The sequence below is a fragment of the Anabrus simplex genome, chromosome 11 (genome assembly GCF_040414725.1).
Source record: "Anabrus simplex isolate iqAnaSimp1 chromosome 11, ASM4041472v1, whole genome shotgun sequence".
NCBI classification, from domain to species: Eukaryota; Metazoa; Arthropoda; class Insecta; order Orthoptera; family Tettigoniidae; genus Anabrus; species Anabrus simplex.
In genome coordinates, this window is record NC_090275.1 from 122,027,177 (window position 1) to 122,041,316 (window position 14,140).

The following is a 14,140-nucleotide window of genomic DNA, read 5'->3' on the forward strand; positions in this document are numbered from 1 at the left end:
ACCTTATTATAAGTTGAACGCATAGATGGCCCGGGGTATGATGGAGTAGCGTTTTTAATACATTAATCATTCACATATCAGCTATTTCATCCCCAAATGTCAAATACCTAACGTCTATGTACTTGGTATAATAATTAATAATATACATGTCATAAAGGCCCACCTGACCAATATATATCATATAGACAATGGCAACAATTTTTTCAACAATTCCATGCCCAAAACCAGCTACTTATTTTAGGGGACATGAATATTCACCATACCCATTGGGGTTCCCAAGTGGACACACCTAGGGGAACTAACTTCTTAAACGCAATACAGCGAAGTAATCTAGTCATTCTCAATGATGGGTCACCGACCAGACTAATTTCCCCTGGAGCACCTCCAAGTGCAGTGGATATTTCATTATGCAGTTATACTATAGCATCCACAACTACTTGGCGTACATTGTGTGATACACATAGCAGTGATCATTATCCAATATTTATAACTCATGGTTCCGGATCTATAATGAAACCCCCATGGTCCAATCAAGTAATGAGTACAACACGCTCTTTACATAAGTTTGATCCCGAGACGTTCAAGGTATTTATACTAAATCAGATTGAAAAATATACAGTCGATGAGTTTAATTACAATAAGCTCTATCACATTATATATCAATATCTCGACTGTTATCACCCATTTAACCGAACACCCAATGCACACTCCCACAATATTGGTGGCCTCAGATGGTGGGATGATGAATGTCACCACCTCATTCTTAAAAGGAAACGCCTTTTTAAAATCTTTCGGAAAACACTAAACTTAGTGAATTATATTCGCCTGAAACGCCATACTGCTACAATACGTCGCATATTTCATCAAAAAAGGCGCACAGCTTGGAAAGCCTTTATCAATTCTCTCCATAAATATATATCCGTAACAAGATTATGGAACGCGGTTAGAGCACTAGCGCGTGTCTCCACACAAATTACTAGACCTTTAATTCAGACAGATATTTTGGAACAATTCCTTTATTCATTAACTCCCAATACGGTGGTCCCACAGTTCGTCCCTAATTGTAACGATTCTCCACTATCGTCTTCAGTTTTGCTACAGAACATCACCCTACGTGAACTCACAGCAACGCTACAAAAATGTAACACATCCACACCTGGTCCGGACTACATTACTTACACAATGATAAAAGCACTCCCCAACCCGGCATTGCAAGCACTTGTTAATCACTACAGTCACATACTACAAACCTCTATCCCTCCTGACGACTGGAATAAATTTTTCTTAATACCGATTCCAAAACCTCGGCTACCGTTGAATAATCATAAACATATTCGTGGAATTGTATTAGCCTCTTGTATACGCAAAGCATTTTTAAAACTACTACTACAACGTTTTTTATGGTACCTAGAATACTATGAATTGGTTCCCAAATGCCAATATGCCTATTTTAAAGGTCGCAGTTCACAAGATGCCATTAATATACTAATAACTGAATATTACTTGCTAAAACAAGAAAATATCACACAATTGCCATCTTTCTGGACATACGAGGAGCGTTTGACTCAGTCCCATTGCATATGTTATGGGCCGCATTATCATCCAAAGGACGTCCTACTCCGTTCATCACACTACTCCGAAACCTCCATACATATCACAAGCTTATAATAAAACACCCTGATGCACAACCTATTTCACGTCAGGCTACAGATGGACTTCCACAGGGCGATATTTTTAGTGGCATATTATTTGCCTTGTATCTCTCAAACCTCGAACAGCTTGTACTCCAACATGCACGTATCTTACTCTATGCTGATGATATAGTCATATATACATCAGGGAAGGATATTAATGGTGCCCGTAATACTATTACTAAAGTCATGCTTGAAGTACAGAACTGGTTAAGTGACCATGGTTTATCAATATCTCCAACTAAGAGTTCAACACTCATTTTTACGCAGAAACGGGTCTATAACACTGAACCATTAAAAGTGGCTTCCTATGAGATACCGATACATACATATCATAAATATCTCGGCATCATCCTAGATAATAAACTAACCTTTACTAGACCTCAGAAATATGGCGGATAATTATACAAAACTCCTCAAAGCTATTACAAGACGATCATGGGGGCCAGACCCTACAACAGCCAAGACAGTATACTGTGCTACAATTCGCTCCAGATTAGATTATTGCTCTCATATCATTGATATTGCTAATCCCGCAACACTGAATAAGCTAAATACTATACAACACCGCGCATTACGTATTTGTTTTGGTGCATTAAAATCTACACCCACGAATGCTCTATAAGTGGAAACGGGAGAACCACCACTCCATATACGTCGGCAGTTCCTTACTTCCAAGTACCTCATACGACGTTTCATAACAGTTTCTCATCCTATTGTACCGAAACTCCAACTACTACATGAAAGATACAATTCATATAATATCAGAGACAAAAGAACCCCTGCTCTAATAACCGTATTCCAATCTGTATCGACATTAACAACCAATATCAAAAGGTGCGCCAAACTTCCCCATTATACGGTACCGTATGAGGTAGTACAATACTACACAGATGCTATCCAAGCTACAACTGCTACTTTTGCATTCCTACAGTATAAAACCTCTATGTTTTCAACACCCTCGAAAAAACTTCGTTTATCATATGGACATAATTTCTATACTGATGGATCTCGGAATTCATGCGGGGTAGGAGCAGCATTTTATTATGAACGAATACAACACATTGAACTATATAAACTCCACCCGGATTTCTCTATCTGTACTGCAGAACTTATAGCGATCAGACAAACACTCCTGTATATAAAAAATGAAGCAATCCCGAACGCTAATATCTTCACAGATTCTCTATCAGCATTACAATCGATCCAGTCTTCTAAATTCACGATGAACTGGTATGTTTATAATGTTAAGCAACTATTATATGACCTACGTACTACTGGTACTCAGATTACAATTATATGGATTCCAGCTCATAAAAATATTCCCGGTAATGAAAAAGCGGATAAAGCTGCCAAACAAGCATCACTGCTCAACACCCCTCCAATGACATTTATGACTCCAGTTACCGATCTAATTCCACTACTAAAGCAACATCAAAAAGCAACATGGCAACAGTTCTGGAATGACACTGCAAGAATAAAAGGGAAATTCTATTACAGTATCCAACCCTCTCTGCCAATCCAACACTGGTATCAACGATCAACTTACACACGGCGTCATATAATAACTATTATTAGGCTACGTTTCAACCATTCGCTTACGCCCATGTTAAAGTACCGTTTCAATATTGTCAGCCAACCGACATGTCAGTGTGGTTCAAATGAGGCGGATGCAAATCACCTCATTCTCCAGTGTCAGTTATATACTCAGGCTCGAATACGCTTAATTGCAAGTCTAATCTGTTTACGAATACCGCTTCCAACAAGTGTTGCTTGTCTTGTTTACAATCCGTCACCGGACATAATATGCATATTAAACAGATATTTAGATGACACGGGCATCATATTATAAACATACCATAAGATTCACGTTTTATTAATAGTTGTGTCACTTACATAGTCTTCATAACACTCCCGACTATGCCTACTTAGGTTTGTTTTTTTTGTTATTATACAACTCTAGCAGAAAATGAGCACAATGTTCGCGTTACTATTGTCTTTTGTCGCCTCTAGCACATATGTTAATACGTTGTTCTTTTGTTAGAAAGATCCAGCTTCAGTAGGTAAATTCTCTTTGGTAGGTCAGATGCTCTTTGGTAGGTACGGTTTAGGGTAACACGTCGTTAGTCATATCACATGTCATTGGTAAGCTTTCATTACACTTTGCGCGATATCTCCATTCTAACCCTCTATTTGTGTTATTCCATCCTTAATACTAGATCCTTTAGTTGTTGTGTTCTATCCTTTGTCCTTCCCAATTGTAGACCCGTTCCGTATGTCAAAGTATAGTAGGGCCCACGAGAGTTGAAGTCTGACAGGTGAGCGGCGAAAGCTGTAACTACGAAGTACGCTGCGTTGTCATAGTTAACTCCATTTGCGGCCTACCACCCTTTCAGACAGGCCGAGTGTTTAATAAAATATGTAGGCCTAGGCCTAATGCAATTCATTTACCCTTGACCGGTTCCTAAGCTCGTGTTAATAATTCCAGCATTTAAGACAGAACACGACATTGTCGATATATATAAAAGATTTCATAATCACTTACAAAAACATCAGTTTCTGACAATAACCTCAACAAATGCACATGTTAATTACAGTATAGAAAAACACTACCCACATTGATAGTTTTTTATTATTTAACGCCGATTGTTAACGGTACTTGTACAATTCAGGAATAAACTACGGTATAATGAACACAATAGGAAGACAATACTTCATCGACAAAAGAAATCAGTCAGAATATGAATGACAATAATGGAATTAAGGAGACATTTAGACTTTCCCCCGTAATTGCTCAGAAAATAGCAATAAAATGTACTGAGAGCAAGTCAACCCACGTGGTGATAGCGTCCTAAAATGTTGCAACTCTGTTATCGTTGCCATAGCAACAGGCCATTTTCGAACAGCGTTAGTCAACTTTTTCTCGCCGGTGGCGCTAAACGTCAGACTTCAACTCTCGTGGGCCCTACTGTAGAAGACGCCACGATAGGTCACTTCGGCGTGAAGATATAGTACCTTGTGTCCCCGTGCTTACTCCTATGTCTATTACACTTACACCCACAAGATGTAGATTTTCACCCATACCAGTGATCTTTGTACTGTGAGATAAAGTATTTCTTAGTCACCATAACTAAATGTTTCTAAGTGTTCGACAGTGTTTCATGTACAAAGTATTGGAACTGGGTGTTAGTTAAATACAGAGCCCAACCAAATATCAAGAAGAAGAAGAAGATTAAGAAGGTTGGATAACCTGTAAATTTATGAACAGATGACATATGGTGTCTCTTGTTATCCTCTAGATGATTATGAATGATGCAGAACAGGAAATGAAATAGCAAATTTTATGGCAGGCGTTTTAGTTTTGATTTTTGTTCGATTTATGTAAAATTACGCACATTTTTGTTTACAATCGCATGATATGATTGCCGATGGAAATCGTAGTTGTCATATACTGACTTAACCTCAATTATGTACGAACGGTATATGTTGTTTTCGATTATGCTACTTACGTGTTTCAAGAAATGAGTAATATCATGATGAGTTTTCAAAGTGTGTGGTGTAGGTGCAATTTTTTCAGACGAATTGAAGTGTTCTCGAGGAAAAGGTATTTTTGTTCAGGAAGTCAGAATGTGAAACAGAGTATTAATACACCTGGCGGTTCATCGTCTCGTCAAGTAGAATTAGTTTTATGCACAGGGACAGGTCGGCCGTCTCAAGCAAGTCGTTTTTTAGTGTTTCAGTGGCGAGGTTCTTTGATCAGAAATAGATTCTTTTCAACTGGTCAGAGAAGATATTCAGGGTCAAACCAAACTAAAAAACAGAAACATGCAAGAGTTCTCAGTACACCTGAACTGAGGAGATTATTTTCTCTTGCGAAACCAGAGAAGTGGAATTTAGCAGGTAATCTTTCATACTGCCATTTAATTGCATTAAATAATCGTTTTAGTATAAAGGCTAGCAAAAAAAAAAAAAACATTTTATTTCATCCTCTAAAGACAAGGCAATTGGGAAAAATTTATAGCACAAGCACACACTTAAAAGACTAATTATAACAACAGTACATGTTTCTTAATTTTGTAATTGGCGCAGTATCAGGACTGATGGCAAGCGCTGCCCCTAATTTTCTACCCTGGCATCATACATTATGGAGCGCTGTCAGGGCTGTCAGCAAGTGGTGATGTTCCTCATAGGCTACAAGCCATAGATTGCTTCTTATCGAATTCTAATCTAACTCTCTCATTGTAAGTGATTTCTAGTTAACTCAAATCTAACCAGTCACTGTTGATAGTTTTATCATAAACAGTGATCTAACCATTACTATTGGTTGACAATGCCAGTAGTTTTGACACTGATAGTAATAAGTATTAACGCCATAGCATGTCCTAACCAAACCCCCTAACGTAACCATGTCACTAACAGTAACGTTTGTCCACCGTGTGGTTGTCCATTCATGCGCTGGGCAGAGAACAAAGGAGTGATAAGACAGTGAGAGGGAAGGTGGTGTGACATCAGCATTGTAACAACTACCGATAGCTGTCTGGAACAAGGGTTACTAGAAGGTTACAACCATGCATACATTTGTTTAAAATTAATAATTGAATATTCTAAAGTATATTTTTTTGAATGTGTGTGTTCTATACAAACAGTCTATGTTGTATATTCTTCTTCTTCTTCTTCTCCTTCTTCTCCTCCTTCAGTTCACTTATGCCTTCAAGTTGTGATGGATATCTTCTAGTAGCTGGGATAGCCACGAGAAAATTTATTGGTTCAGCACCCAATGTTGTTGCTTGTTTAGCACAACCCAGGGGACACGTGTAGGAAACTTTAAGATCATACCTACGAATGTAAAGCAACGTTGACCCGCTTCATATACTATATGAAATAGTTTTGTGGTAACCTCATTCTGTCCATTTTTGGCCTCTCAGACCTGCTTGTGTCCTGTTATCCTATGTTACAGTATTGCTTTTACATCCCACCAACTACTTTTACAGTTTATGGAGATGCTTGAGGTGCTGGAATTTCGCACTGCAGGAATTCTTTTACATGCCAGTTAATCTAACGTGCGTTCATATACCACCGGACTGAGCCGGGATTGAAACTGCCAACTTGAGCTCTACTCCCTGAGATGCTCAGCCTTCTGATGATGATGATTCTTGTTGTTGAGAAGCTAACGTCTCTGCATGAGATGCAAGGTCTTCCTCATCCAACTTTCTTCCACTTGCATTACAGCACGCAAAAAAGAAATGAAGGTGTGCTTAAGGAATTGATTTTGAAACCAATAATCATTTACATTGATGATTACCAAGAAAATTGGAAACGTCATGTTCAAACGATGGAATCTGGAAGACTACCAAAGGGATCCTACGCTACCAACCCAGGAGAAACACATCTATAGGATATCCAATTAAGCGATAGAGAGAAAATGCAAGACCGTAATGGACACTTGGTCCAGTACTTGGAAGGCAGATGGATGATGATGCATTTCAAAGATTGTCTTCATTTGTCTTATCCAGAGGGACAACAGTAGCTTCGGACTGGACAGATCTATATGATGACGATGACAAATGCAGTTATCAATTCAATCTCATATTTGCTGCCCCTTATAGGCTACCATTCAGATATCCTTGAGGAGGATATGTTATTTTTTATTTTTCCTGTTGTAAATTTCAATTAACAGCACTTTAAAACAAATTGATATGGTTCGTGATGTGGGTAGTCCTGTCGAAGTTTGTGAATCATAGGCGACAGCAGAGTGGTGTAGTAAGTGATCGTGCGATTTGTAATATCAGTTGCTATGGAGTAGGAGTGGGCATCCTCCTTATGTTTAGGCAGCTAGAACTATCTAATTCACTGGTGCTCCCTATGCCATTAGAGAAGAGTTTTCCCTGGGACTGTTTGTAAATAGGGTAGCATCCTATATCACAGGAAGGTACCAAGCTCGCTCGGATGTTTATAAGCAAGTCTCAGACCAATGGGAGTAACGGAGTCCCACTTTCATTTTACATCTAGAGAACCCTTGGAAACACATTGGTGCAAAAAATGGAATTCATTGGGGTGCTATCAATATTAGTAGGGTTTATGTAAGAAAGAAAGTAGATCTAGCTGAATTGGTAAATATGATGTGTGTGGATATATTGGAATTTAATGACTTTTGGGTGAAGGGAGATAATGAGGAAGAGATAAGAGATTATGAGGTATTATAGGGGGAGAGACAGAATGTTGCACGGGATTGTTCATTAGGAAAACAAGGGAGACAACATAGTTTCTGTTAGGCACATAGATGGACAAATGATATGGATAGTTTGACAGTTGGAGGAATTAGGACGAGAATTGTCTGAGTGTATTCACCATGTAAAGGAGTAGCTGAGGTTGAAACACTGAATGATGTCATAGTCATGACAACAGCTGGTACTGAATAGTGTTAATAGGAGATTCCAATGGAATAAATGGAAATAAAACTGAAGGATGAGAGAAGGTGATGGGTAAAGATGAGAAGATATGGAAGGAATTGAAAAGTGAAGCATTTACTGGACTTCTATGGAGTAGGGATTAGCAATTGAGAATTCATTCTTTAGGCTGTTCACTGCTACACATGTCCGGTTCCATGGTTAAATGGTTAGCGTGCTGGCTTTTGGCCACAGGGGTCCCGGGTTCAATTCCCGGCAGGGTCGGGAATTTTAACCATAATTGGTTAATTCCCCTGGCACGGGGACTGGGTGTATGTGTCGTCTTCACAATCATTTCATCCTCATCTGGACGCGCAGGTTGTCTACGAGCGTCAAATCAAAAGACCTGCTCCTGGCGTGGCGAAGTCTTTGGACACATCCCAGCACTAAAAGCCATACGCCATTTCATTTCATTTTTCTGCTACACATGTGATGGTAGGAGTACCAGATCTGTGGTAGGCTATATGATGACTGAGTTTAAATTCAGGAAATCTGATAGGAGTGTACAGATGTTCTAGGAATTTTTCCATGATCCAGACCTGGGAATCACTGGGGAATCGCTGGACAGGTGGAAGGAATATTTTGATATTCTCCTCAAAATAAAAGGAGGTCTTTCTGTTCTGCACAAGGGAATTCCTGGGAGGAGTAATAAGGATAACAGCAAAATTATGGCCGAGGAAGTGGAAAGGATTTTAAGTAAACTGAATTGTCATTAAGCAGCGTAAATAGATTATAAAAGGCCTCTGAGAGAGCAACTCTGCTATGTCTTACCTGCAATTCACCTTCGCTCGTGCTCTTATTATTGTGCATCTAAATTTCTGGAAAACAGAATTCAGAACTTCGGCTCTCGCTTATGTCTGGATCTGCCATCTTCAAACACGAGAATAATCACACATTTCCCTTCCCTTGATGCATAATATACTATTATTCCAAAGTGAGTAGCGTGAGAACATCTCTCATTGTTCCATCTTACAAATGCAGATACTACAAAACAGAATTTAGTCAAAACTGGATGTGATGAAATGGCGTATGGCTTTTAGTGCCGGGAGTGTCCGAGGACAAGTTCGGCTTGCCAGATGCAGGTCTTATGATTTGACGCCCGTAGGCGACCTGCGCGTCGTGATGAGGATGAAATGATGATGAAGACGACACATACACCCAGCCCCCGTGCCAGCGAAATTAACCAATTATGGTTAAAATTCCCGACCCTGCCAGGAATCGAACCAGGGACCCCTGTGACCAAAGGCCAGCACGCTAACCACTTAGCCATGGAGCCGGACACGGGATGTGATAAGAAAAAATTACATTTTCGGGCTCAGGGCATCAATTTCCATTTTAAAAAAACTTATTTTCTATTTTATTGCAGAATCATGTTGGCTAGTGATCAAGGTGCAACTACTGTAAGCTCACAATGGTACAGTAGAGACTTGATTCTCTGGACTAAATGTATTGGAGGTGATCCAGACAATTAATTATAGAAAAATAGCAGAAAAAGTGCCATTATATAATTATTTATTTTTTAACTTACCATTTATCTTTAGAAGAATAGCTCAGCCATGTCAAACAGGTAATACAGCAGACAAATGCTAGTCAGCTGTTTAGATAGAGGTATTTCTGTATGTCAGTGATTTCTCAAACTAGCAACATACCAGGCTAGTTGGCCGTGCGGTTAGGGGCGTGCAGCTGTGAGATCGCATCCAGGAGATAGTGGGTTCGAACCCCACTCTCGGCAGCCCCGAAGATGGATTTCCATGGTTTCCCATTTTCACACCAGGCAAATGCTGGGATGTACCTTAATTAAGACCACGGCCGCTTCCTTCCCATTCCTAGGCCTTTCCTGTCCCATCATATCCATAAGACCTATCTGTGTCGGTGCGACGTAAAGCAAATAGAGAGAAAAAGAAAAGGAGAACTAGCAACAGCTACCGACCCACTGTGTTCGTAAGTTGATTGTGCAGCAGGAACAGCTCTCTAGCTCCACCCATAAGATCCAGTACTTCTAGAGATGTTTTATAGTATGGAATTGTGGGCATCACATTTCTTTTTGTGAACATCCACTGGTTGAGTTTCGGAGGCCCCAGTTCTAACTGTAGGATCAATTATGAAACCATGAATCGAGCCAGCCGGAATGGCTGTCGTATCTATCCGCTTGCAGGATCCATCGAGTGGAAGTCCATGTACCTCCTTGAGTATTTTATATTGACGATTGCTGAAGGCATCTGCGATCAAGGTCCGAATATGGTGATGGTGGGCATTTCCAAGGACTTCACCGTGTTTACAAGTGGCCAGGACGTGTTCAAGAGTTTCTGTCTCACTGTGGCAACAGCGAAATCTTCGGAAATGCCTGGTAATGCCCGGACTGAATACATGTTAGCTATGATTTGGAGTGAATCTCTCCATTCCCTCAGGATTTGTCACCCATCTGTTGGTTGAGCAGAATAACTCCCTTGCCCTCATGAGGTAACGAGCACCCTTTTCATATTCTCTCAGGCGTGGGCCTTATCTCAGTTGACAGGTACTGTTCACTACATAGATCTGTTTTATGCAAACATTCATCTATTTCAGCATTGAAGCTGTGTGTGTGGTTAAGGGCATGATATGTGTATCTCTGTAGAGTCCTCTTCAGAGAATACAACAGGCTGCTGGGATTTGGTCATTATTAGTATATCAGTATATGCAATGGCGTTGTCTAAAAGTTGGACATTTAAACAGGGATTTCTGATATGGCTGTAGCAAAAGAGAGGACGCTTGTTAGCTTCTCCATTGTTGACTTGCGCTCGAAAACAGTAGCGTTGTGATCATTTACACTAAAATATTTAATTGTTTCATCAGGTCTTGTTGATGATATAATTGTATCTGTCATCACCACAAGCACACCATGTTTTATAGATATGCATTTCAATTTACTTATATACAGCAATTTCTTCAACACTTAGGACTATAGTTTTTGAAATAACATACAGTACTGTAATCTGTGTTAAATTAGTTCTGCATAACAAACAAATAATTTTTGCATAAAATAAAATTTCTTAACACTTTTGGTAAATTTGATCCGGAATAAAGAAGGCCAAAAGAAAGAATAAAACTACTTTTACATCAAAGTTGTATGGAAGTGAAAGCTGGGTGGACTCAAAATATTGTATTCAATAAGTTGGACAATTGTTATACCCATTCCCAGGAATGCATGTGCTGATAATTGTGAAAACTGCACCATTAGTGTACAGTCCCTGGCCATATTCTTAGACGCACCTTGAATTTTTTTATATAATATGAGTTTAGGAGGTATAAATAGCTGCTAAGATTATTTTGATCTCTCTAAATGAAGGGATTTAATTCCTTCCAATATTATAGATTATCAATATCTGATAAACCATGCATTTTTAATATTATTATTGTTTTAAAAAATGTTCATTAAGCAGAACTAAGTCAAACATCTCATTACTTTCTCAAGCCACTTTTAGCTGCTATCAGTGCTGTCATTCTGCTTGGCATTACAAGCTTGTACAGTATCTTGCATCTGTAGGTGATGATATCAACTTCAATAATATTTTCATTGAGACAAAATTTTGTAGTGGTTGTTTCCTTTGCCACTTCCCTTCTCACCAGGTCCCAAATATTTTCTATTGGGTTCAAGTCTGGCAAATTTCCTGGACAGGCTAACAAAGGGATGTTTTCTTGCTGCAAAAAGGCTGTGTGGCATGGAGCTCCGTCTTGCATAAACACAAATGGTTCTCCATTAGGGAACCATTCTTTTATATGGGGTAGGAGCCTCCTCCTTAACACCTCCTTGTACTGGTCGTACCGCACTGTTCTCTCAACCATGTTCAGATGTCCAGTATTTTTCCCACTGATGACACACCAAACCATGACTTCGGTGCGATGTTTCACAGTCTGCACAACACAATCGGTTTGGTACTTTTCACCACGGCGCCTTCGTACAACCTGAGATTTATTTGCCAAAATTTCGAATGTGGACTCACCACTAAAGCAAACCTGAAACAAAATTAAACAGTCATTAAAATTTGATTTAGGAATGGGCTTAAGCTCATAAATACATTTATCACTACTGTTTGTAGGCAAATACTGTAAACTTTGACGATACTCAACAATTTCCACAAGTCCAAATCTTGATGCTTGTGCTCCTTTGCTCATACAAGACATTTTGACGTCATAGTAGCAGTCAATTTTGACTTTTGGGCAGGTCTGCATGCCTTGAAGTTCGTGTGTGAAGGTTTGCACCTTACAGTTCTTTCAGACACAGTGACAATATTGTGTTCCAGTTTCATTTTAATTTCTTTTGTAGAAACAAACCAGTTCTCATAGCACACCTTCTTTAAGGAGTACTCAGACCTTGGTGAAAATATTGGTCTTCTGCCACACCTGTTCTTCCTTTGAGGGACTAAATCCTCGCCAAAATATTCTTCTTTACATGCCTCGCAGATGATTCAGACAAACAGAATCTTCAAGAAATCTTTTGATTTGAATACATATTGGTGCCAATCGGTGCTTTTACCTCCGAAATATTTCAAGGCGTCAAATCACTTACTTACCCTTTGTTTTTAGTATTGTATTGCATCTAAAATCTCTCAGTAATCAGAAAACTTTTATCATTAGAGACTACAGATTGTAAATAAACCAGGACACCAACAATACTATTGTCATGGCCACCAAATTAGGCGGGTCAGAGAAATTACGCTGTTGCCAAGATTATGTAGCTACTGGTGAAGAAAACTGAACACATCATTTTGGAGTGCGAAGCAAGTTGTTCTCTCTCATGCTCCTGATGTTACTTCATACAATGTTTCAAAACAAATTATACTACAAGCTTCAGAAAAGACTGCTGATTTCAGTGGTATAACTATTTTCCATACTTCAAATAATTATTAAAAATAAAATCTTCGAGTAAATTTCAATCCGTAGAATCATGTATTGAAAATTTCAGTAAGTGGCTAAGTTTTTATTTCTTCAGCCAATAAAATTTTGTCTGCGGGAAAAATGTAAAAAGTCGCCTAACTTATATTTTTTATCTGAAACATATCCGCGTGAGTCTTGTAATTTTCCTGGAAAATGGCCCGGAAAGCGATCATGTAAATGTCGCTAGCTGTGGCAATTCAAGGCGCACGTGCCAGCACAGGCTGCAGGACGCCGTAAATACTTTCGGATTACATATTAATCTGTATCAGTTTAATTACATTGTTGTTGTTGTTTGAGTCATCAGTCCATAGACTGGTTTGATGCAGCGCTCCATGCCACCCTATCATGTGCCAACCTTTTCATTTCTCGTTAATTACATTATAACTTTAAATATTTGAATACTGTATATTGTACTGAGTAATATATAAAAAGAACTACTTTAAAGAATAGGTTTACATTAATTTACAATGAATTAAGAATCGGTTTCAAGTTAAAAGGCAATCTTAAGATTTCTTAGTCACAGTCATCACTCATCTCACTGTCTGTCGAGTCGTCATTTACACTGATGATGAATGTCTCCATTCTTTCGTTCCTTACTATTTCCTTGGCCCAGTCGCCTGTTTGAAGATTTTCCGCGCGATTGAAGCACTTTCCCAGTCTGCAGCAGTCACATGGTCGATGGCTTCTCACGTGAGGTTTTTTTACGTCCTTTATTTTGAATGTCTTGTTCCTCTCTGCCACCTCTCTCTTGACTTGAGCCCAAATCAATTCACATTCACTATCCATCTTTAACTGCACTTGAGGTGCGAGCTCAACAGCTGCATGACAGGGAATGACTCGGGTAAGGTGGCCTGGAGCGGATGGGCTTCAGCTAGACAGCACTGCACGATCAGCGTTGCCAAGCCGTGCTCAGAGGTAAGCGACTCTCGACCATCTGTCGCTTCGCCATTCCCATATCTGACGACGGCGCAGTTTTCCTCACCCGCCTAATTTGGTGGCCGCGACAATAGCTGTTAATAATGCACTCACACTGCAACTAGTTGCACTCACACTGCAACTAGTACTTCTTTATCAACAGTCTACACTTAC

The 14,140-nt window shown here is 39.3% G+C and overlaps 1 protein-coding gene across 1 annotated transcript in view; it reads left to right on the forward strand.

Annotated features, from left to right (window-relative positions):
• The first annotated feature begins 4,964 nt into the window (after positions 1-4,964).
• Positions 4,965-14,140, forward strand: part of LOC136883180 (ATP-binding cassette sub-family B member 10, mitochondrial) — a 199,887-nt gene continuing 190,711 nt past the window's right edge. Inside the window, exon 1 of the mRNA XM_067155360.2 lies at positions 4,965-5,591. Coding sequence (XP_067011461.1) covers positions 5,213-5,591 — 379 coding nt within the window. The 5' untranslated portion in view covers positions 4,965-5,212. The remainder of the gene's footprint in view (positions 5,592-14,140) is intronic.